At 38.3% G+C, this 26,537-nt stretch overlaps 1 protein-coding gene across 3 annotated transcripts in view; it reads left to right on the forward strand.

The window, feature by feature from the left end:
- LOC143182635 (protein pangolin, isoforms A/H/I/S) overlaps positions 1–26,537 on the forward strand; it is a 206,252-nt gene that overhangs the window by 91,719 nt on the left and 87,996 nt on the right. The window contains exon 4 of one of the 3 annotated variants that reach the window (XM_076383779.1): positions 14,187–14,259. The exons of the other annotated variants lie outside the window; for them this stretch is intronic. Within the exon in view, the coding sequence (XP_076239894.1) occupies positions 14,187–14,246 (60 nt within the window). The 3' untranslated portion in view covers positions 14,247–14,259. Of the gene's footprint in view, positions 1–14,186; positions 14,260–26,537 lie in introns of those variants that run through there. 3 annotated transcript variants of the gene reach the window in all.

A 26,537-nucleotide genomic window follows, 5' to 3' on the forward strand; every position in this document is an offset into this window, starting at 1 on the left:
TTATGAGTTACAGACCTAAAATATTATAAATATTCCTGTCTGAGTAAAATTGCGGCATCAATTGCCAGATATATTCCTAGAAATTGATCCTTTTTGCAGATTTATTATAAACAATCATGGATGATCGGTTAAGATAATCAACTAGCTGGGCATATTGCAAATAAGTAAACTTTATAAATTTAGTATAAAAGAATTGTATTTTTCACCCATGTTCTGATGTAGCAAAACTACATAAATAGTGTCATACAAATTTTTTTAGATTTCCTTGGTTATTACTTAGCACTTAAGAACAAGAAGCAGTATCATAAAATCATAATGCCATGAGTATTTGTACTTTCTTACTTACACTCTGTGCGCAAATGCAACAAACACCGTGGTGTAGCCTTCAAATCTGCATAATTTTATAATGCCTTTAATCACAAGAGAATACCCACTTACATAGTTATATAATATGTGAACCTATAAATGAAACATTCATTCAGTAAAGAATGTATAATTCATACTAAATATGGCAATACGTAACATACCAGTGAATAATATTACTTAGGTATAATCTTGATTATTATGAATCCGATAAATTCTTAATAAATAGTTAATGAGACAAAAACATAAGATCTTTCACTATTTGTTATTAGACGTTCAATCTGTTTATTTAAAATTTATTCAAAGTTTTATTCAATTATTCAATTATTGTCACTGACATATTAAATATAAAATAACTAAGCGATCCTTTGTTAGTATCTTCCATAATGTTTCAGTTATCTGAAAAATTGTGTTCTGTTATATTAGTAGTTTAAATACTATAAATTTATTATTAAGCAAGTATCTTTGAAAAATTAATGACCAACTGGAGTGATATTTTTTTTCAGCTTTCGCTGTCTATTTGTTAATATAACTAAAATAAATAAAGGGTGCCAGTAATTGGGTCAGTCTGAGTAATTGTGCCTTTCACCCTACTTGCACTTGAATTTGCAATATTTTGTTAACAATGAATATTCGCCTTATCGCGTTTCTTATTTCACGCGACCACTCGCTGAGGCTGCGGTCCCTGTAGCCAAGTTCAGCTCTTCGGTGTTGTCTTCAAAGTTAACCGCCTTGTTACTCGAAGGAGCGACCTCGGTGAAAGGCACGATTTACGATGGGTAATTACTAACAGCAGTAGTCCCTATACTAGAGACCCTACCTTGTACATCAGTGGTACAGAGGCAGCGCATTTCGAAACACCTAGATAGGTAACAAGCATTGTTGTTGCTCCCATTGCCTATTTCGTAAAACCGATGCCCCTCTGCAGTTGACCTTGAACAGTCTCATAACTAAAGTCCTGACGCAATGATCGTCAGTTTTCAGACCAATTTGAATAACGTCCAATCGACTAAAGACTCCAGGCATGGTGTCTCTTTCAATTTCGTTAAATCTCCAGATATAAAGAAAACACGTAGATTTGCAGTTTTCTTCAGCGATAAGTCCCGCTTTAACGAAACAGATCCAGCTTCCTCATTATCTTTGATCGAGTGCAACTTTCCGATGCAGAGAGATGCTGATGAATAAAAAGCGACGGATATCTCATAAACATGAAACAGAAACGAGCCCTCTGTGAATATGTATTCGTAATGAAAAAAACGGTCGATCTTTTGAACTTACAAAGACACTTTGTAGAGCTCAATTATATCGTATCTACTTGTAGTTCAAGCACAATTACTGGCTTTACGTCGAGTATAGTCTCGAGTCCAAGAATATTTACGGTTGGAGCTACGTCTCGTTTAGATTCGAAGATCGTAGACTATGCTAGGGATCGAAGTGGAAGCCCATTGTTTTAAAATAGCCTATTAATCATAAGAGCATTCTTATTTAGTCACGGTGGATAACAGTAGCTGAGTTCAAAGGGATAATCGGTATATTAATTTCGATACCTAGAGTACAAATAGAAATCACTGCTCGATACACTTTCACGGAGCTATAGTATTTCGCTCGCTACAACCTGCTTCTCTCATTTACGTCAGATATCCAACTTGGCTTGCTTAATGGTAATGTATGGTCTCAGTTTGCGATAGGTCTCATGGACCAGAGTGCTTCTAGCGCTGGCAACTGGGTTGTTCGTGACGCGAAATTGCAAGATCGACTCGCACCGAGAGCAAGGTTACATTTGACAGCAACGGTGCAAACTCGAGTCAAGGTTGTGCGATCGATATCGGGAACTGTGGAACGAACCTCGACAGATCTTTCGTGATATGCAGGGATACGCTTGAGTTGGTAATGAGAAGGAACGCTGGTGCTGTTTTATGGAGGTTCAGATAGAATTTTATCGGGACACACCTAACGGTACGCTAAGTGATTTATTCTCTGATCGGTGAGTGAATGGTTAGTCAGGATGAAGAATATCCAATAAAAACATTAATTAGAAATTACGGTGTTAGGTGTTTATCGAAATTGTCCTCTGAAAGGTCTATTCACTCCTGTTGTCGTTTGTGAAAGGGCTTCCCCATTTCTACCACGGCCCCCTTTCAAACAAAAATACGAGTTCATTGCTGTTGAAGCGTGTCATCCTAATTTTTTTTCGTAATTCTCGACCCACCGTCAGCCTTCGTCTGACGGACGTCGACCTTGTTTAGGAATGGCACCTGCCTCGCGATTTCATATTGCGTAACACGGAAACTAGAGTAGTTGGCATTACAAAGACGGAAGGGAATTGTAAAGGCAAGAACGGCACGATCGAAGAGCGTAGGTGTCTCGTTTTCATGTGGGCCTCGTCGGTGGAAGACTATTATCTTGGGCCGAGGGTCGAAGGATTCGCGTTATAAGGGAGAAAAGAAGCGAGGAAGAGTCCCGTTAGCGATGGGTCAAAACTCCTCCGCCTTCTTTTTCGAGGATACCTTTCGTTCCTCCTACTTTTATCGTTCCCTCTCGCTCTGTTCAACACCACGGAAGAGAATCGATGCTTTCTCATCTTGTTCTCGAAGGCGAAGACTGAAGGCCCCAAGGCAGGTACAATATAACCTTCAGCCATCGTTTCGCTTTTTCTTTCTCATTCTCCTCGCGATTTTCTCCCTCTCGCTCTCGCCTGTGCCACGTCTCTTCTTCCGGCCTGGTCCGATTCTCCCCTTGACCAGCCGAGAGGTTATTTATTACAGGTTTGGCGTTTATACTGGATTTACACAACTTAAATACCGAGACCCACTGGCGCGCAGCATCAACATAAATATTATATTTTCTTCGTCGTCGATCATGTCCCAACTATACCTTCAAATGGCTTCTACTATGCTTTTTCTGTTCAAGCAGGAATTCACACTCTTGACTAGACAACGGATTAGTAATCCCCTAAAACTGCCAAAAGATCGTCATATCTTTCTCGATAACCGGAGATGTTAAATTCTTATATTGACTGAAAAGTTTATAACCAGATTTGGAAAGGCAGCATCAAGCACACAATAATATTCTTTTTTAGTTTCTGCAAATTCTTGTTTTAATATCCCACTTATATAGTAATTTCCCTTAAATTTTGTTTAAGGGGATTAGGTACTGACTGCTATAATCCACGCATCAACAAGTTTCAATGGCTCAAATTCACAAGTGCTACTTTGAATTGATACACCATGTAGCCCCATCAGACTTTTATTACCAAACCTTAAACTCCACATGGAGGAAACAATAATTGTCAACGATTGGGGAAGTTACAATAGCCAGACAGAACACATTTACAGCTCGAAGAAGTTTACTAGACCAGAATCATTACGTTGATACATTAATTTACCAAATCCAGACTGTTAAAAAATAAAAAAACTTCTTAGCATCTTCCATTAAGTCACAGTTTATTCAAGCTATCATCATAATAGTCCTAGGATGCAATCGCCACTGTCATTCAACACACTCACCATTCATATTAAGTCGTCTTTATAATCGATAAATGCTGAAAAGAGCTTGCATGAGGCATTCATCCGTTTCGCCAGCTAGAAATTCGCAATCTTCGACAAATACACGACCTGCATTAATCCTCGCGTTGAGATTATTGAGGCCGAGAATTCTCGTCCCTAAGACAGCCGGTCGTATCCCTTAAACGGCTGCGCTAACATATTCCACGGGCCAACTCGCGTGGCTTGGAACCGCGTTCGATCAGTTTTTGCGATAAGTGGTAACAACGACACCGGCTACCACCGACTGGGAGACGTCAGTCGCATGGAGGCAAGAGGAAACACATAGCAACTGTGCTCTCGTTGCGGCGGCACGTTGCTAAGGTAACTGCAGCAGCAACTGTGCGGATCCAAGCGTACGCCGCGGCCCGAGAGAGAAGCAACTCCCTCGGCGCGCGTTTAGAGCAAACCAGGCACGTATAGCAATCATTCGTCTCCTTATCTAGCGACGGCGGCAAACGTGCAGGCATTCATCCATCATCCAGTAGCGTGGAAAGCACTCATTTAGCTGCTCCGCTTTCAGTACCGAGGCAAGCTTCGAGTCCCGCGAGGAATATCCGGCACGAGGCGAGCGCGCGCTGCATTCAGCGTGCTCTCCTTACTGCCGATGCGTTCTACTGCTATTCCAAAACAAATCGACGAAGGAGATTCCTAGCTGCAACGTAGACCTCGTGTCGTGCCTTGTCGTGGTGTGTTGTACGATTGTACTGCACCTCCGATGTGCCTCCGCGTAACCTTTTTTCTCCAAATTGTTTAACGATTACAAAGAAATAGTTCTATTTTGAGCGCTTTGTATATCGGATGTATGGTTCAGATATGTGTCTTGGATATAGTAGTTGTTATTTTTTAGCTTTGGTAAATGAAGAACTTAGTTGAGGTTTTGGTTTTGATTAATTTGTAGGGATATGGTTACATTAGGGAAAGAAAGGGATAAAGGGATATTTTTACTTGTTAAAAATTAATAGGTTAAGGAAATTGAAAATTTTCGGGAATATGTTTATCCATGTTTCAAGGTAGCACTAGGAAAGTGTTGTACAATTATGTTTTGTATTTTAGTAAATTTATTGCATGATGTTTGTAGAATATCGTTTTCGATGGTTGCTACGATTCGGATTTTTATGTTTGTCTAACACAGAAAAACCAAAGATATTCTTAATTTATACTATGTTAAAGCCAAAAAATGTATTTTGATAAAATGGTAGCCATTGAAAAATAAAAATTAATAAATATCAATTTTACCATAGAAGTTTTAATTTTTCTAAAGTTTTTTTTTTTTAAGTAATAAAACGAACTATTGCAAATATCGACATCATTTTAGTAAGAACGATGGAGATATAGCAATGCATTTGTATAAATGTAAAATTGGAAATAAATTAGTCAAGTTATTTTTTGCATACAGCTTCAGCACAGTGTATTATCTCGTTGAAAAAATTGTAGAACAAGCTCGTTTACAACGCGCGGTAAAAAGTTATATTCTTTTTTATTTTGTTGATACACCTGTTATTGATTCCGTACGTTGTGTAATTACTATCGGTTCAATAATTTGCTGGTAGCAGCAGTTTATGTGAAACAAGATTGGAGCATTTATTTTATTGTCATTGTTTCTAGGCATTGGCTACCACTGGGATATCAATTAATACTGTGTCTTCTCTGGAAAAAGAAATGCAGCCAGTGTATTGAAGAGTGGTAACTTGAGTATATTTATAGAACTTCCGTTCTGGTTCCCTATGTCATGGAATCTATGATATCAGTAACAGTAACCCCTTCAAACAAATATGAAATGTGAATGTATTGTTTGCAAATTTGAAAACAGAAGTCAGTAACTTTTATAAATGTTACAATAACATCATTTGGATGCAAATTTCGAATAGCATTGGGCAGCATTTCAAACAGGTTGAAAGAGTCAGATTACAGATTGTTATCCTTATTTTTGGTGCTTACAACCAAGAAAATATTTCAAGCTTCTGAAAATATTTCTAACATATTGATGATTTTCGTATAAAATTAACCGTGTTAATTGGTTGTATTAAAAATGAACAAAATTAAGATATTACAAATTTTACCTAAATTATCTATATTACGTTACTATAATTCACGAAGTATAGTATTTCCTCGTGATAGTCACATCTACACGTATAGCTACGTTTGCTGTAATTTGAAATTGTATCATTTATACACACTGTTACTCAATATTTTTTATACAAATCAAAGTGGAATACCATGAACATCAATTAACCTCAAAAATATATCACACAGTATAAACTCATCAGTGAACATTGAGCTTATGTAGAAGGAATACTGTATTCCTTACTAACAACACACATCCACTATCTTTGCTTCACAAGACTTCACCATCGATACCAGTGATTTCATTTATTCCTCGTATCCATTTCGTTTACACAGCAACCATCATGGTAAATTCGTCCAAGCATTTCCCCATTGTTTTCGGAAGCATTGTTTTCAGTAATCAGATGCGATTCAGTCATATTATCAACAAATCAAAACGAACTTCGAATTTATTTATCGAACCGAATAAACATGGTTTCGTGTTCCGATAAACTGTGACGAAGCGGCGACACCCACGTAGTCGAACTTGTGCGCCATAGCAGTCTGTTAGTCCAGAAATGTTGCACCCTGACAACTACCGTTCGTCCCCAATCTTACTTCTCTTTCTCTCTTTAGTTTTCGTTATTCCCTGCACACTTCTTTTCCTTACCCCCTCGGTTTCGGTGTCAAGAATGAATACATTGTTGTCGGAAAATGTAAATGAACTTGAACCGATACCCGTTCGCCCACGAGTTTGCTCAGTTCCGTCTTGAAAAAGTGTTCAAACGTAGAAACGCTTCCACGAAGGATTGTCACAGCAGTAGAACTACGTACAGTCGGGAATAGTTCAGATTCGACTTTTTTCTCTCGATAGGAATGCAAAATCTGAGAAACAGAAATCGATTGAATTGGTATTTTACCTTTACACTCGGGATGTTTATGCAAATTCATATTTAGAAACGGGTCTAAAGGAGTAGAATCCCAACAGTGGAGTTTTTTCATTCTGGAAATATTATAACGTGTATTCTACTGTAGATATTTTATATTTGCTAGAGAATTACGTTTATGATATTCGTTTTGCGCATTTCGTAGTTATTCGTTTCTTGGGTATGAGTATAGGAACTTGTCTCATAGAGATGTCTAAGGTAGCAACGAGGACCTCTATTTGTTGCATGATACATACTCTTCATACATAATCTAAAATTACCTGTTCTTAGGAGGATTGCAAGGCCCCAAGAAAAGTATCATTAGTGTAAAATTTTTACTTGTTATTTTTTTAAGCGTGAGATTCGTTTTGTACATAGATTTACGATCATATCTAATTTTAAATCTTTCTAGACTGACTTTTTATGGGCTGTAACAGAAATTTTATTACCTTCTGCTAATAATAATTAGCTGAATCTATGTTTTAGAGCTATATTTATAATTTTCAACTTTAATGCGCAAATATATATTCTATATTCTAGATCTTAATAAAAGCCTAAACTCAAATTTTTTGAAAACGTAACATAGGGCGTTTTACCTTCTAGCCAGTGAAATAAGCTTCGCATAAAACTTAATAACTTTAGGTCTTGGGAATCCGTACTATTCAAGAATCATAGTTGCATGTACATAATTCTACTAAAAACAAACATTTATATTTATTCATTCGTTTTTGCAACTGAAACATTATAATATCACATATATTACAACGTCGATGATAAAAGGATTAAATAACAAATTTTTGAGTCAATTTTAACCAACATGTGTTTTGTAGTTCCAACGAGCTAATTCTGCAAACAGAAATTTTCTTTTTAGTTTTCTCAAGAATTTCCTATTTTGAATTTGTGACCTCTCAAAAATTGGCAGTATCGTTTCTCCGCCAAAACAAACCATTCCTTCAGTTTTCAAATAAATATCTCCCCGAACAGCGCCACTATTCGCCCATGAAAGTGGTGGTTGACGCGTCCGCATTAAAACGGCCATAGGTAGACGCTAATTGCGAGAAGTCGTGGCATGCTTGACGGGCCGAAACAGATGCGAACGATCCATTCTCTGTTGAGCGAGCGATTCAATTAGCCGCGCGAGCGCAAGCGTTGCAAATCGAGAAGCACGCGACGAATCCGTGAAGCGATTCTAACGGGCTGTGCACGAGCTGCGTACGCCCCTGGCCACGCGGCGGTGCTGCACGCCAGACGCGGCAACATTGTACCCGAACGGAGTATCGGCTGGGCCCTCGCATGGGAGATAGCGAGAGGAGCAGAGGACGTAGGGTACAGAGAGAAGAGAGAAGCTTCCGAAGGGAAGGAAGCGAGCGATGGAAAAGAGGTCCAACGCGATTTGGCGGGCAGAAGCTGTCGCGAAGGCGAAACGAGAGAAATGGTAACGCAGGAAGAAATATGGCTAGACTGCGTGGAAGATGCTCGAGGATGGGGAACGAAGGGGAGGAAGAGTGCTAGAACACGAGCGTGCGCGAATGTATGCACACGTAGTGGGTGTCGCTTCTGTTGCCGCCGACGTCGCTGCCGTTCCTCGTTACCGACGCAGTTGCCGCACGCCCTCCGCCAGCCCTCACGACATGATCTATCAGCCTTTTCTACAACTACTTTCTTCTCCTTCGCCGCGCTCTCTTTGTCTTCTTTCTTGCACACTCGTTCGCCGCTCCGGGCGGCGACAGCGTGCTTCCCGCCATCCTACTTTCCGCACGCTCTCAAGTAGCTCCACTCTAGGCCTTCTTAACTTGAAAATAGGGGGAGCCTGATAAGCTCCCTCTACTTCGAGATTTTTTCCCCGATCTTGATAACTACGGGGATCTGGGAACTGGTATTTGCACTCAAGGTGTTCTATTGCAACGGCTGCTTACGGAGGAAGAGGGATTCGTTTGGGTATCCTTGGGAGATTAGGAAATTGGTTTTGACAGATTTTGGGATCTGAGTGAAGATGTTTTTTGGAGGTAGGATTTAGTGATACGTTCTGGCACCGCTTCTTTTGTTTTCTCAAGTTTTCTTTGTTAGAAACATCACATTAAATTACATGTTAGTTAGATGGGGGACTGTTTGAGGAATTTAGTACTTTAATACTTTATGATTCATTGGAATGGTTAAGTATCTGAATTTACTAGACAGTGACACATTTAGATAAATATTTCTAGTATTCCAACAATATAGTATTTAGGAATGAAGTTCTTCAAGTTTGCCATTTGTTTTTTGACTTTCTTGCTATTTAAGAGACATAATATACTCGAGTATCTAAGTATGAAAATACTTCAATACATTGAAATTTTGAGTTAACTTCCTTGTTTATTACTCGAACTATGTTTGCTAAATGTAGTTCTAGCTCTAATGCGATCAACGTAGAAGAAGCAACTTAACATTCAAAAATCGAAATATTCGTGAGGGTGGACCAAACATGATTTTCTTATTTAGAAAAGTTCTACATATTGCATCTCTGTTAACGTTTGCAATTTTTCTTTAACAAAAATCAAGTTTAATTCAAAAAGTTTGTAATCGATTAGAACACACCTTATCAATGTACAAGAGTGTGGAAATTTACATAAGTATTGTTCAGTTATTTTAACGTAAACGTTTCGGCGTGATTTAAATATTACAAGTGCTTCGTCTGTACGTTATTTCCTACGTTAATTATTAACTGGATAAGTTAATGATAATTTATTTTGATAAGCCTAACACTTTCTGCGAGTTTGAACATGTCACTATCGAAATGAGCAATCTATCTTTTGAAGTTTTAAGTAAATTAATGAAGATTCTGTGAAGAGATGGGCAAGACGGTTTAATGAATTTAAATTTTTATATCGTCTTAGAAATATAACCATTTGAACAAACAAACTATGCTGATTATTATCATGTTATGATAAAGATAATATGGAATTTCATCGAAAGTTTTCATACTTTGACTCAATTCAAATTACTACAGTAATTACAAATGAAGAAACTGTAAAGACGATGAATAATGTTTTATAATATATAAGAAGAATAAACATCTTGCTTGACGATAAGTTCACAAGGTACCCAAAAAGAAAATTTCACAAAAAATCCATGTTTCAATTAATATCCAACACAACAATCTCAAATATAATCAATCACAGCATATAAAAGTCAACTACAATTAAACGCGAATGCAGCCATAAATGTGAAAGAAAATGGACAACGTTTGAAGTATCTCTCGTCACTGAGCAGATATAGAATAATGCCAAGCTGCACAGAGAAAGAAACAAGGGGAAGAAGGGCTTGCAAAAATTCAAACACAGCCCTGTACTCTTCCTCCCGCGCTCGTTGCTCTTCCTCTGGCCTGGGTCCTCCGTCCCTCTCCCTGGCCACCCCTTTCCCACCGTTCGATCCCTCCCTTCACCCTCACGAGTGTCTCCTTCGTCGCTGCTCCGCCGAGCCAGTCCCCACCGGACATGCCCTTCAGTGGTTCCCAACCGCGGCGCTTTGCGTTGGCGTGGTGCCGCAGAGGACGCGCGGCGGAGCCGTTCGTGTCACGTGCCAGCGAACTCGTTAACTACCCTAACGACCAGGATTCCACGTGGCCGCCGTGGTCTCGTCGATAATTGGCGCCGGGCCAGCAAATTGCCGCCTTTTCGATATATTATATATATTATACGGGCGTGCGTCCGTACTCCGTGACACGTGGATTCGTCGCAAGTAGGATCCTCGATAGCGCAAATTGAATAATCGTGAAAAAGAACACTGAAATATAATAACGGGCACTTGGTCTCCCGTGGCTTTCAGGATTTATTTCTCGCCTCGAATGCCAGAATGAACGATTGGTAAGGTACTGCGCGGAGCTGGAAAGATTGTATCTTGAAAAAATGCGAATCCAATTGGTTGCGGTTGATGTGCCATCTGATTCCACACATACTTTCGGGCGTAGTGTGTTATTAACCGAAGCGGTCATAACTGCTAACTGAATTGACGTATCTCCTATACAGGGTGACCCATATGAAGTTCTGTACGTAATTATCTCCAACACTAGAACTCGTTTCAAAACACATTTTAAATAAAACTTACTTCAGGAGAAGCATTTCGATGGTCACAAATTTTCTCTAGGTGACTGTTTTATTTAAAACATTTTTTAAAACGAGCTATAGTTTGGGAGATGATTATATGTGAAACTTCAAGTGGGTCATACTATTATATTAACATGCGTTTCAGGTGCAGTATTTCCAGCTTTGCACAGTGAGCAAATGTCCCAGTAGCTAACTGTATCCCAGTATCTAAACACTAATTTTGCTTAATTTTAAGCTTAAACTCTAATGTACCTAATGTCGCGAAGTGCATTTTTAGGTTACTCGTTTGTTGAGATATTTCACATCTAAAGCATCTAGATATTGAAACATTTATAGTGCCTCCTCAAAAACAGTAACTTAGGTAAGGTCCACTCAAGTGACGTGCTATGGGATGCCTTTATAAGTACAAGTCGACAAATGTGTTCTCTGATGCTTGGTTCAAGACTATTTTATTTAACCACATTTACTGTCTTAATTTTTATGGGGTTCACGAGCTTTTGTTTGGATAGCGTTCCTGTAAGATTCTAAACAACTGAGATAAATGTCCCACTACGTTGAACACATGAAATGTCCCAATGAGTGAACAATCAGAAAATATGTATTTCGATATTTGAATTGTGTCCCAGTAACTGAATATGTAGACTATTTTATGATAATATTTTTTATTTCTTAATAATAGTACTGGTTTCTTATTACAATTTACGTTTAAAATTAAATGAAATTAGCGTTGGTGTCCAGGTATCGGGACATAGCGACTGGGACATTTCGTTCCCAAGTCGTTCCTGAGCGCTTAACCTCTCATGTCAGAGTCATGAAGAACTTAAACTTCTGTTATTTTTACAAAGAGACTATATTTCACTGTTACTGTAAACCTTAAGCTATGTCTCCATTGAGACAATAACGAGGAACATTTTATCTCCTCTTGTGAAAAAGATAACAAAAAGTGGGATGCTTTTGAAGGACACAAAGAAAATGAAAAATTCAAATGCAAATATGGCCGAAAACGCATAAGCGACAAAATCTTCCTCAATGTTGCTTGAATACAGACATAGCTTTATAGCGTTTTTCCCCGAATCTATATGCAATATAGGTTCACCGAACGTATATGCAATACCCAATGATACATCTCCGAGCAGACATGAACCGAGGATGGCTGCACTAGGTCGCTACGTTCGAGACGCATAAATTTTGTAGCTGGGCAATACCTGCAACGCTGCCGCGTGCGCAGTCGGAGTGCTCTTGATGCAGCAGGCACCGACAGAACAAAATCTATGGCACAGGCCTGTTAATTCTTAATGCTTAATCAGTGCACCTTATCGCGAACGTGCGAGAGCGCGCGCGCGCCTCGCTCTCTCCGCTTCCACGAGATGGCAAGCCTGCCTTGTAAATAGAGGAAACGCATTTGCCGTCTATCTAATATCAAAGAGACCGACACTGCGGCGGTTTTATATACTTAATTTATGAACAATATACAACGTTGTCGACCTACCTCGATTCTGGCACCTCTTGCTTTCCTTCTCCTTAGACGGCTCGATCGTTTCTTCTCTTTTTCTTCTGTCCTGGCTGTCTGGTCGTCTGTCTTCCCTTCGCACGTGGGTTCCCTCGTTCGCGTTCCTTTCTCTCTCTCTTTCTGTCATCAAACATTTTAACCGGCAGAAAACTGTGGCTACCGATAAGGAATTCCACCCTTTATCATTAGAGTACACCGTTCGGCGTGTTACCACACGACACCAGTTATCTCGTAGACTGTGTCGTTTCTTCGCTCGAGCGTGGCCAATTTGATTGCAGTCGCCGCGGCACCGATGCTCTTTACCTGCTCGCTTTTGCCATCGTTATTGCATTACTTCTGTTTCTGACCTATATATGTGGACCGACCGCAAACAGGAGTGGAGAAAGATAATTACCGTGTGAGGTGAAACATGCGTGAGATAGGTTCTTTTTGGAGATAGTCTAATGTCGTTTAATCATTGGCGTGTTTCCTAAGTCTGCGTGTTTGAGGAAGCTCGCGAGCTGGGTTAGAAATTACAAATTTAAATATTTGAAAATTGAGGTATTTAAATAATGTACAGCTTAGCAATTTAAATATTAAAATATTTGAAGATTTGATTTTATGAAATATTGAATATTTAAGTTGGTTAATATTTGAATATTAGAGTTTTTTTTTTAATAGTATTTAAATATTTGAGTACAGTATTTCGTTGATACGTCAACTGACTGTTCCGAATTACGCAAATAAAACTGTTTTTCTGTAATTAATTTCATGTGATGACAAATATAATAACGGTGTTATAACGAGGAAATACTGTATCTAAATATTTGAAAATTTCAAAATTTGAGAAAACAAAAAAGGATGATGGACACGTGTTACGTGTAACTATAACCTGGGATGAAAATCGCAACTAGAACAGAGCAGTTCTGCATTATCAGAGGGCTTTTCTGTTCCAGCTGCATCACCTTTTTTCGCTATTAGAGACTGCGTAAACGAGTTTTAAGCGCTCGGCTGTTCTGGATCTGATCGAACAGCACGTTCGAGCTCCGTTAGCTTTTCGATAGGCGATAATTGAGATTAATTGGTGGGAAAAAAGTTTTTTTATGCTTAAAAAGTCCCCGGGACTCGCCCTTTGCAGGCAAAGCGGGATGCCATTTAAATCTGCATCGCAGTTAATTAATTAATCTCGTATCGTCATTTCCATCGGAGCGCATAAAACGCGGGCAGTGCATTATTTTAAAATCCCGTTTGCATAATTTTTCAAACGTGAATAAACGAATTCCACGCTAGAGTCGTTCCCGTAAAAAGCTCGGCTCGTTCGCTCCACACAGGCGCACAGACCCTTGCGCGATTTCCTCTGCCTACGCCAATGGATTTTATCGAGGGCCGTCGACTAACTGGCTTTTTGGCGCATTTTATTATATCGTGTAATGAGTCCCTGCGCCTCGTCACGTTGTGCCCTGCATCTCAAAGGGACGCCCCATTCATCTTGAAAAGGGGGCCCGGTAATGACGACGATAAAATATGATGTGCCTTGCACAGTTTCTCGACCCTAGCCTCACCTGACGCGGCAGCAGCCTCCCCGGAGCTAACGAAAGTAGCAAAAGCACCAAGGGTACGACCGTGTTCCCTTCCAGCAACTCGGTCGTGTTCGTTTCCATTGTATACCCCTATTGTTTCGCTGGAATTCCGACGTTTCTCACCGTTAACCTTTGTCCTTCTCGTTTCTCTGTTTCAGGTAAGTGCTCACCAGTCTTTTTCTTTCGCCTACTGTGATGTGGAGATCGCCATTGGGTAAGCATCTCTTTTACTTTCGCTGCCTTGGAACATAACGCGATGAGGCTCAAACCTTGAGACCCTCATTGTCACTGCTGAGCACAATATATCAATCGGTTTGATTATATCTGTGCTTGTAAGCAAAATTACCTAATTTATAGGTCTTTTTTAGAGATAGATATTGTCAGTTTTACAGTTTTCAACTTCAGTATTGTCTTATGGACTTCTGTCTTTAAACCTTTATTAAGTGAGAAATTCTACTGTCTTTTCTCGTTTCTGCAAATATGAATTGTATATTCTGGATGTTAATTAAGGCCTAAACTCGAATTTTTTGAGAATGTAATATAAGTTGTTTTGCCTTACAGCCACAGATATAGTTGGTCCCGAAGTATAATATAGTTGTAAAATTAATCGAACAGTAAAATAAACAAGTTTGGGACATTAGAAAATGAGAGAGCCTCTTGCAGAACTACGATCAGTTGCTCATTACCTGTTTATATTAGACAACATCTTCACCTATTTTCTCAATTCACTACACTACATTTCTAACCAAACTATATCTACATACAGTTGTTCTGCGCATTGCTACTCGAATTTGTCTTTCAAACCAAATTCGCGTTACTATGTAACTATCTCACGAACGTCCATTTAAATATCGTAAGTCATGCGCATAATGGGTTCACTATACGCTAAATGGAGATGTTAAATCCTCGTGTTGTTACGAAGCCATGAGACGATTACGAAGAGAGAAGATTCGAGTATCCTATGAGGAGAGTATTAAAACTATAACTGGGGCAGCAGGCTGGTCGGTAATACGGCTGGGGAGCTTTGTCCAAGAGTCGATGGACTCTTACTTAGCCTCGATATAGGTTCGTCAGAGCGTAATAGAATGACAGGCCACGAGAGTGTTGGTCGAGCACGATGGGAAGGGTGCATTAGCCTAATCCGACGATCCTCGTCGACTATGAGAAGTATCGTATCCACCCTACCGAATCAATCAGCATCTATCCGTAACGTCTACCTTCGTGGGTGGTCGAGTAGAGCGGTAGTTTTCTTTAGTGCGCTGTAATGGCCGTTAAATGTAACCTACTATGCCTACGAGGCTGTTCAGTTTGCACGAGCTCTGCGCTGCCGATCGTGATTTACGCGAATCTAACCGGTCATTGTTATTTGCTTCGACTACGAGGAACATGTGTTCGGATCTTGAGACTCGTGCTTGTATTTGTGGGAATGGGGCTATGCATTTTTGCTGAAATCTTTACGTATTTCTTTGAAATACATACGTGTTGTGTAAAATAGAAAATGACTATGCACGTGTAGTAGGTTGGTCATTGATAATTAGAGAGAAAATATACAATTTTTTAATTGAAACTTAAAAATTTTGGAACGACATTTATCCACTTTAACAAAAACTCAGATAGTTTATATCGTTACTTGAAGCGTTCTTGTGAAATGTAGCGTAAATAATAAAATTGAAAATTTTGTTTTTTGGTTAAAAACTGTTGCACGTACCATATAGAATAATTTTAAGATTTAGGTTACTTTTCAGAAGAACGCTTCCTTTTAACCCTTTGAATGTCCAATAAATGAAATAACTGGAATAATAATAAGGTCTAAAATACATACCTTATGTGTAATTACTTCTTGTGAACTTTCTCTTTAGTTGCTTCTTCGTTAATTATCAACTAGTATTTCACTGATTTATGTATTTACTATTTGAACGTATGGCACACAGACTACACACTAAGATGGTTAAAAGATTAAAAAATATCTTGCTAAAAGATCACTTTACTATATCACTGTGTCCCATTAAAAAATGGGTCCCAAATTAAAAGATGAAAATCAAATAATGGACTCTCCAATTGATATCACCGCACGTTTCCATAAATACATGGCTCGGTCAGCTTCTAGTTCGCACTAATCCGAACAAATCATCCTTTTCCCCCATGTATCGTTTCCTGTTCGTCCGAGTGTGAGAAGTATTGAGCTCACCCCTAACAGGCGTCAAAACGGCCCACTTTGTCGAGCTACAATGGGCCGTATCGGTCAGGGGAAGAGGGCACCCCAAGCCACCAACAGAAATAATAACTCGAAATAAATACTTGCGCCCACGGAACCCCCCTTGGCCCAGCCACGTATTAAATAAATATAACACCCGCGTAATATGGCTGTTAGGAAAGGCTGTCAGGCGCGGTCGACCCCGTTTGCACCCCATCAATTGCATGCGGTTGTCTATCATCCCCTCCTTTATACTCTCACCGCAATATAAACCACTATCCGCACGAGGTACTGAATGGAAGTGGATTGCCATACATCCACCGTATCCGTCTCGTTTAACGCCAAAATAGTGTCGAGCAAGTGCATCGCCGTCTTTTCCACTTGTTACATTTTCGAGCCTTTGGGGAGTTCGTAATTGCGCATAGTTTCACTGTGACAGTTTGGGAGACGACTGTTTTCGTGACTAGAGTCGATATCGGTGAGGTCATTGACGTGTGACTTGTGATATGTGCCATGTATAGTACCGAGGGTCGATATCTATACATGTGACTGTTTTTACCTTGTAATTCATGCGTTAGCTTGTTTGAATTATGTATTGAAAATTTCCTATGCTGAAAAAGTGAACATTGTAGGGAGATTATAGTGGGTTTTGTAGAAACTTGTGTTTTCGCTAAGTTTCAGTTCTCTTAGTTTCTTTTCAAGTCAAACGTGCATAGAGACTATTTTTTGAAGTATGAAATAAGAAAATAATAACGAGACTGCGGTATTTTATGCAATTTCATATTTTTATAGACACGCTGAACAAAAAGTTGCTTCACTTATTAAATACTATACATTGTATATGTATCTGCACTCTATTTTTCATGTTTTCTACGTTTTTGAATGTTATACATATGCATTCTGCAACTTCTTATACATTTCAAATTTCCATAAATGCATAAAAGTCAGTAGTCTAATGATAACAGTGAAATAATGAGACGTCTAAAATGCATACTTGTTTCTATTTAAACGGTAACTTAAGAAAAATTCTTTTAAATTATACAACTGTTCCCTAATAGTAGATTTAATATTGTATTTGTGTTTAATTTTTCGGATGAAGACTGAAGTCAATTTTTGAAATGTTGCAAAAATTTCACTGTTTAATATTTTTTATTCTTTTAAACGTTTATAAGACTTAACACTTTTATATCTATTAATTTTGTAATATTTTTAAGGTCAGAAAGAATTCTTTGAGTTACTTTTTAAAACATTCTTTGTGAATGTCTGTATTCTAGCATGTTTTGTTTTTTTCATACTCTTTAAAAAGACACACTTTGAAGAGAGTTCATAAGTTTACAATTTCGTAAAGAAAAATTTACAGAAGTATTAATAAATAAATTATATAAAAAAAAAATCAAAATTTTGTTATAGCTTGCGGAGATTCAAATTTCACAATGAAATTCAAATTTCAGCAGTTTAAACAGCATTATAAAAAATAAATTTGTCTATTATTAGAAATCATAAATAGTAAAAAACATTCTACCAACAGGCATAGTACTTCATTCCTTTCTGCCACACAGATAAAGGCCGTAAATAATATAATTAATTATGTCTGAATGAACGAAGGATTGCATAAAAATTGAGAGACAGTATATCATAACAATAAAATGCAGTGGAGTGAAAAATTTGAGGCTGGTCAGCGAGCGCTTCTAATTTTCGCATCGACCCTCTGTCTCGGATCGCCAACTGTCCCACGAACGGAGCACCCAAATCACCAGAGCGGAACTCGCCGTTGTGTGTTGCTTGCCCATTCGACGAACGTCACGATTATTCGTGGTGATCCGTGATCCATGATCCGTGAATGGGAGTCTCGGTAAATACGGCGTGTCGGGGTGATCCTCCGCTTTGCCACTTCGCGTTCCCCTCCCTTTCGGAATATGAATATGATATCGCACCCCGCTACTTACAAAATGATTTATCAATTGAGCACCGGCAACCCCGGGGTGGCTGGTGTTGAAATATTATAACATCATTCCCCCGCGGCTCACCCTAATATTATCCCCTAGGCTGTCTGTCATTAACATAACAATGGTCGACCTAATTGCGACCTAATCGCCGCCAAAGGCGAAACCCTGATCGGCTGTGCCCACGAATCCTCTTATCCCTTTTCTTGCTTCCTCCACAATTCCGCTTCTCCTGCTCCTTTTTCCCTCTTCAACTACTTTATTTGCCACGGTAAATTATTTCTTTAAATGCCCGCCGCTTCTAATTATCGCTGACGAGAAACGACTATTACCGCGAGGTTACTTAACCAGAGCACCAGTTCCGAGTGACAAATCGACGTCGGAAATGTTTATCACCGGCTCGTAAAAGTTAATCGACCGTCCATTTACGCGAACGGTAGACACGGCGAGCAGCCTCGATCGTATTTTTTCGCGTGTGAAGCTACACGTCAAAGGAAATCGAGTGCAGCAGTGTTGTTGTTAATGGTTTCTTGCCGCAGGGACGAGCGGGATCGCCAGACGTGCCGCGTCACCGGGAATCTTTACGATCTATCAATTTTCAATCGAGCTTAGTCGCCGTCTAGTTTTTCATTCGCGCGAGAGGCCGAGGGGATTGTCTCGTATCGAGGATCGGACGGCAACAAATGGAACGCAGTAACCATCAGCGAAGAGTATCGGCACGAGTTTGCGGTCGTGCTTACTCGCGGGGAATCAGCGTTGCGGCAAGACTAGCTAAGAGTCCTCTCCCAGCCCCTTTCTTCTGCCCCTCCGACGTTTCTTCTTCATTTGTTCGTTTTCCGGAGACCACTCACCGCAATTCCAGCATCGCCGTGAACTTTTTTGCCCGCTCGACAATCATAACTTGCAATTTTTCTCGGTTAGCCCATCGCCGGATAGATATCTGCTCGCGTAATAATTCTAGCCAGTTTATTCCCGTTTTATGCCGTTTTTTGCGCCCAACTGGGGAACTTGCTTTCCAATCGACAGGGGGATTTTCGCTGGCTTGTAAAAGTGGAAAACAACGTCGTGAAAATGTCGCCGTTGGGGGAACGAAATGGATTGGGAGCAGTTTCTGCTGACTTCTCTTGTTTCATACATTTCAAAGTGGTTACTGAATTTAGGCTAAGTGATTACTAGATGGCGGATTTTTTTGCGTTTATCGGAAATTTCAGTTTGCAAAATAGTACAGAATACACAGAATTTGAGAAAATATACAAAATATCTAAAGTATACGTTATAATATTATTTTTAGGACAAGATTTATATTTAAGTTCCATTTTTTTAGTCCTATTCGTGAAAATATAAATCTGCATAAAAATTCGCAGTCTAGTGATTCCTACCTGGAGTTTTCTTGTGTACATACATATGTATAGAGGCTGTTCCATATAGCTGTCACGACAAAATTTTATGACTTTCTTTAAACTTGAGGAAGAATTTCTGTTAAATAAGGGTTTAACGATTTTTAAATCGATGTAACTATCGTAAACTGCAATTTCTTTATTTGTATTTGTTTTGTATTTCTTCAACTGTTTCTAAAACGGAAACCATGCGTCCAATTTAATTGAGAAAAAGAGAAACATAAACTAAACTCTTATCACTACCTGTCCCTCTTTTTCTGAGTTAAATTGGCCACATAGTTTCCGTTTTATAAATAATTGAAAAAATATATAACGGATTAACTCGTATCACGAATTAACCCAAGTTTACCCTACACTTAATGTATAAATAATTAAATTTACATTAATTACTAATGTAAATTTATTAATGTAAATTTAATTATTTAAGTTAGGCTATAGTATCAGATGGAAATATTCAAATATAATAATTTATAACACAGGTATATATAACGTCAGATTATTCTGTGATAAGGTATAAAGTATATTTTTCCCAGACCAACCAATTATCGTACACTTTTATGAGCCTTTCCAACGATATTAATATTTTATTACTGCAAAGCTTTTTTATGGGGACAAAAATAAATGATTAAAATTGCTGGACAATTCATATTAATATCAGGGAAAATGCATTTACAATGTAAACACTTGAATAATTCAGTATAAAAAATTTCGGTTCGCTGCAGCAGCAAAGCAACATCATTAAGTTAATTATTGTCCAGTAATTATTCGTTTATTTCGTTTTCCACTAATTCTTTTTCTTTCCTTGTTCGTTGACCGCCTCTCATGCACAAAGAACGAGCAAATAAAAACAGTCGTGTCACGCGAATCATATTAGTGGGAAAGGGGAAAAGGGAGGGTGGGGATAGGGAGAGAGAAGGACGGAAAGAAAAAGAGGATAACAGTAACAGGGGCGAGTTTAACGCCAGAAATATACGGATGGACAAATGAGCTAGCTGAGAGCATGTAATCATTGTGGCTATTGTCAATGGTGTCCAATAAATAATCAATTTAACGTTAATCTACAAAGTAAAGCTTGCGTCAAGCGTTTCTTCAAACGATCAGGGGCGTGCTCGAATTGTGAAAACACGTTTTGTCATCAACCGTGACAAAAGAACGTCTTGTTTTCGCGCGAAACTGAAAACCGAAAACATTTACAATTTAAAAGTGGACAAATTTTTCAGACAAAGTAAAATGCTTTCAAATATATTCATCATTATATTTAAGCTTTCCTCTGCCACCATTACGTGGTTTGACGAACTTTCATTTGTAATGGGCATTGATCTCGCTTTTATATTTTTACAATCTATTTATTTATTTTTCATTTTATTGAGATGTTCTTTGAAATGATTGAGAATAAATTATATAGTAATTTATATATAGTAATAAACTATAGTAATAAATTATGTTTAAATTATTATGTATAGTAATAAACTATATAGTAATCATTTATAGATAGTAATATAAATTATTCAATACTAGAAAATAGCATACTACAAAATTAGGAAACTTTTATAAAAATATTAGTTTTCTTAAAGAAAATGCATATTTTTCATAAAGAACAAGTAATCCAAGAAATTAGTTTTAATTAGAATATTAATCTAAATGTAACCAATAATTCAACAGCAGCTTTATTCCACTTTCAACTTTGGTGTCGAGTTTTTGGAGCACGATATTCTAAAAGGAAAATGCCTGGTAAATTAGAACCAATTTACGTCCTGCCCATTATTCTCCCTTTCATCTTTAATCTCAGCTCTCATTGAGCTTCAAGATTTATCGACAGCAAGCAAAGGAACTCGTTCAGTTATTTTTATGCGACGAAAGTGTTTTATCTGCTCCTATGAACTGCACTCTGTTGCAATACACACAAATAACGCCCACATACATGTGTATATTCTTAAGATATTCTTATATCTTTATTATTACATTATGTATTCTTATTTTTCTAAATTTGATATTAAACAGCAAAGACTTGTTTAATATTTAATATGAACACATCTATGGATATCTTGTATTATTTATGTGAGGATTTTTCATTTTCAAAAAATTCGAGTTAAAGCTTTCATTAACATCTAGAATATAGAATTTATATTTTTGTAAAGAAGAAAGGTCATTGAAAGAATTTTTTCATTTAAAAATAAGGATTCAAGGAAAAATAAGTTATTAGGATAGTACTAAAGTTGAAAACTTTAACCTCTGAAAAGGCTATGTTGTTTATGTACGTCATATTCAAAGTTAATTCACAATGGGTATGGCATATATGCACGGATTACGACGAGTCCTATATATTTCAATGTTTATATCGGGTATGAGGCAGAAAATTGGTGCCACTGTGGTGTCGACTTTCAGTGATGAACTGTAATGCTTGAGGGGTTAAGGCCTGATGAACCTGAGCGATATTTTCATGCACGATCTCGTTGTGATCGTATCTTTCTTCGTTGTTTGTAATTGTGAAAACAAAGAAAAACATACAATCGCAACGAAATCGTGCGTCAAAGTATCGTTCATGTGCATTGCCAATATCTTGAAAACACAGACATGTGACTTAAATAATTGTGCCTTACAACTACAGATGTATGAAAGATAATATCCTAGAAAGTAGAAAATTTTCTCTGTACCTAACATTGTCGATAAATCTTCACAATGAAATTACATTAACTATCATGATCTGTTACAACATCCACACCATAGAAAGGTTCACTTCTACCATCTATTTAAAATTTCCATACACATCTCTTCACCTTCAACACCAAGCGTCACCCAGCCCTCGGATTTTCAGCATCGTCTCCTCCCTCTCAGCATTACTTATTCACCAGATTCTCGAATTCCCTTTACTTCAAATCTCCAAACACACATCCGTCTCCATTATCGCTCATAATTAATCCGTATTAGGTCCGCTGATCCAAGCAGCACTCTCTAGGACCGATCGTCGATAATTCGATTAATCTGGCTTAAAGCGGCATTATTCGCGCAGCTATCGGGTTCCTTTGGCCAGCCAGTCGTAATTTATTATTTCCGCGCGGATGTGCTGAGGCCGCGGCTGCAGCCGGCTACCAGGGCGACGCTTATATCTTTGGCGACGTTTACCATGACCACCGGACGGTCCTAGAAAGAGGGCAGCGCGAGGAGCGAAAGAGAGGAAAGAGTAAGAGACGAAACGAAGCCGCGAGCACGTTACGCTTGCATGATGTATCCCCGGTATGTATGCAGATAATGGATGTGGGGGAATACAGTCGGACGTATAAAGACCCCACGCAGGAGATACGACGGAATAGAGGCCATCTCTTCACACTCCATCTCCTCCTTGTCTCTCCTCTGCTCTCCTGCATGTGTCCTCTCTTTCGATCTCTCCCTCTCCCTCTCTCTCGTTCTCTCGCTCCTCATCCCTCTTTCTCTCTCGTTCCAGAATACTCGTTCCTGTACTCTCGCTTACGTCCTCCTGCCCTCCCTCCCTCCCTGCCATTCCTCCTCCGCCGCCGCCACCATCGCCACCGCCACCGCCGTCGCCACCCCTTACCAGTGTGGCTGCACTCGTGTTTATATATAGGAAGCAGAAGATCAAAGAGCGAACCTTCGCTTAGCTTAGCATCAACGCCGCTTCGCTTGGGGAACCGGCCCATCGTCACCGAGATAGCTTCGGCGCTGTGGATGATGACGATGGGTGGTAGCGGCGATGGTGGTGGCGGTACCGACGCTCTGCCTTCTCGAAAGGGTTCGGGAAGGACAAAGTTACCGATATAAATGTTATGCTGCGTGTGCATGGTTGTGTGTACGTGTGTGGTGCTGGGGTGGGGGTGAGAAAGAGAGAGAGAAAAAGAGAAACGAGTAAATGGGTGGCAAAGCCATTGATCTAACGAGTTGCATACATTCGTCGGAGAGATCTCGAAATTGAAGTAGACGTCGCGTTCTCCGGAATATGTTGGCTACTTCAACGTTTCTAATTTTCTTCCGCGATTCACTCGCTCGAAAACGATCGCGCCCCCAACCGCTGGGGGATCGTTTTTCGTACGCGATTTCTTTGCCTGTGTGGCGGCTCTTCTGGGGAAAATTTTCCTGGGCTGCAGTGTTCTAACTCACCTTCGTGAAGTTGGGCTTAATGGTAGCCCCAGAGAGTAGACAGGTGGGATTCTGTACGTACAGGGTGACTCGTTTGAAGTTTCGCGTGGAATCTCGATAATCTCTTAAAGAAGACTTGTGACCTTCATCAGACCCTCTTCCTCGTAAGTTTTATTTAAAACATATTTTGAAAGGAGCTATAATTTAGGAGATAATTACGTACGAAACTTTAAATGGGTTACTCTGTTGCGTGATGAATGAGATGGTATCACCTGTTACGTTTATCAATGCCCTAAGGAAACTAGAATTTCTAAAATATTGTATCTATTACTATTTTTTCTTTTTTAGTATAGTGTGTTATTATGATGGTGTATAGTAATGTACCAGGTGACTTCATCTTATCCTAGAGTTCATTGTGATATGTAGATATTAATAGAAGTGAGTTCACCTTAACTAATTAACTTGGGGTTACATACACTATAGGCTAAAAGTTTAGGTTCAGCACTTGCAACTATACTTTCTTTAAGCCTAAGTGCACAGCTAAGGACAATCGGCGACTTAAAAATCCCTCTTTTTCTGTCTATTGGATAAGAAGACAATGGACACAAAATTCATAATGCACCTTTATATCAATAAAATTGTCAGTCACCGAGTTGTCAGTAAGTGTGCACTTAGGCCGTAGACTAACATATATAAGTACAATTCTTTTTCCTGTAAAAATGGTAAGTTGTGTCAATTTACTGCACTCATTGAGGGGGAAGAACACTATAATTATTGTTGCAAATAGTATCTTCCAGTGGAATATATTTTGCTAAATAATAGTCCTGACAAAAAGCCTCCGCTAAAACGCAACACTACGAAGTTATGTAAAAATACTGTAGTTTTTGAAATGTAAAATGTTATTGTATAAACATAAAACGTATGAGAATAGATAAGTTGGATACGATAGCATTTTACATTTCAAAAACTACAATATTTTTAAATAACTTCGTATTGTTGCATTCGTTCGAAAACTTTTTGCCAATGTATTACTTAACTCGAATAGAAATTAGTAAATTATTCCAAACTCTTGGCCAGTGGTGTCTGTATGTAGATTCTGGGTAAAAAATTTTTTATTATCTTCTATACATTATGTAACTGAAATACTTTCTAGTAAAACTTTGTAAAGCACTTTATGCCATATTTCTATCCAATCATGTGGTATTAATTTTCTAAATATTTATTAACTATATATTCGAATCGGTGTTAAATGTGTACTTACTCTGTGTCCATAGATACTACTATAAGAAACATCATAATTAAGGGTTGTCAGTGCTTAAGGATTACGACTAATTAAGGCCAATAAAGAGGAAACAAAAGAAGGGATGAAATTAAAACGCAATAAATGTAGTAAATTTGCTGCACTTCTATCTCTCCCCCTTTTTCTCGATCACGATCGCTAATTCCTGGTGATTATTATGCTATTGGTGTGGTTTACCCGTGCGTGAATTTCAGTGGGTATTAGCTGACATTGCTGTTGGATTAGCGGGTAATGGGGTTGTAATTCATGCGTTCCGCCTCTGCTATTGTTTATACAGATTGCTTGGAACAGAGTGTTACATAAGTCGGTAATTAAAGTGAACTTGCATCGAGCAACCTGTACACGGAATGTTGTATTCGCTGAATTTGTTTCGTGTCCTCTGAACGTGGCTCCTTCTATTTTTCGCGAATAAATCGGTAATTCGGTTTTTCAATCTCGGAAAAAATACATTTACACCTGCGCCGCAAAAGTGATTAAACCGACTGCGCTCGCGGTCGGGAAAACAAAAACTACAAAAGCGGTCGACAGCCATGAAATTGAAAATCAACGTTTTAAATCACTCTCTGTCCTCCTCACCTTTTGTCTGTCAATTTTTACGCCCTGGAAAACGACGTTCTCCAAAATGGGCAGCGTGCAGAGTATATTTATGGATTTTATGCCCCTTTACGTTCATTGTCTTCCAAACTTTTTACAGTTATCACAATACAAGATTAGGATGTGTATTTAGCATTACATTATTAGAATATTATTGTTCTATTAGTAGACACGATTGTAGAATATTTTATGCATTATATCTTACATATGCACGCGTAATAATAAAACCAAAATGTATCAGTGTTATTTCTTTTTGATCGATATCAAAATTGAAATATGACTAAGCTTTATATATATTAAATTTCTTAACATTTTCATTTTATTTTTGTACATAAGTATCCCTTTTTTTGCGTATCATTTTTTACATTCTCAAAATGAATTCAGAACTGTTAGCATTTCACTATTTATTTATTGTAATTTTATGAATTCTTGTTACAAAAGTGTTCAATTATAGTTGTTATTCGCATTGGGAAAACTATTTGTAAGATGGTAGACAATTCTGCTTCACGAGTTGGAATTTGGAAACTAAACATATTATAGTAAGACATTTTAAAATTTTGAAATTACGGAAGAATTGAATATGCAAGTAATCGTACACATATTGCAGTACGTGAAAATATTTGTATCTGGATATTAGGTAGTTTTAATATTTTCGTATTAGGTAATATTCTAATTTTTTGGCAATTTCACATTTTAAGCATTAGAAACTTAGGGTATTTAAGATGTAACGCATACCTATACTCTAATGGAATAAAAATCGGGCATTTCCTTATTCTTAATATGATCTTTTATCCATATTAAATTACTAAAAGCGTAATGCAGAATGTTGCTCCATTTTTGTCTTTCGATGATACGTCTACTAGGTAATCCCCTAAATATTGCAGCTTCCTGTTTCACACTTTAATTTCGAAAATTAAAGATCCCTCAAAAAGGAGCCTAGAAAATTACCTAATCGTAAAAACCAGTCCCAGGATGTAACATTCGACAGA

This window comes from Calliopsis andreniformis, chromosome 8, assembly GCF_051401765.1.
Source record: "Calliopsis andreniformis isolate RMS-2024a chromosome 8, iyCalAndr_principal, whole genome shotgun sequence".
In the NCBI taxonomy this organism is placed as follows: domain Eukaryota; kingdom Metazoa; phylum Arthropoda; class Insecta; order Hymenoptera; family Andrenidae; genus Calliopsis; species Calliopsis andreniformis.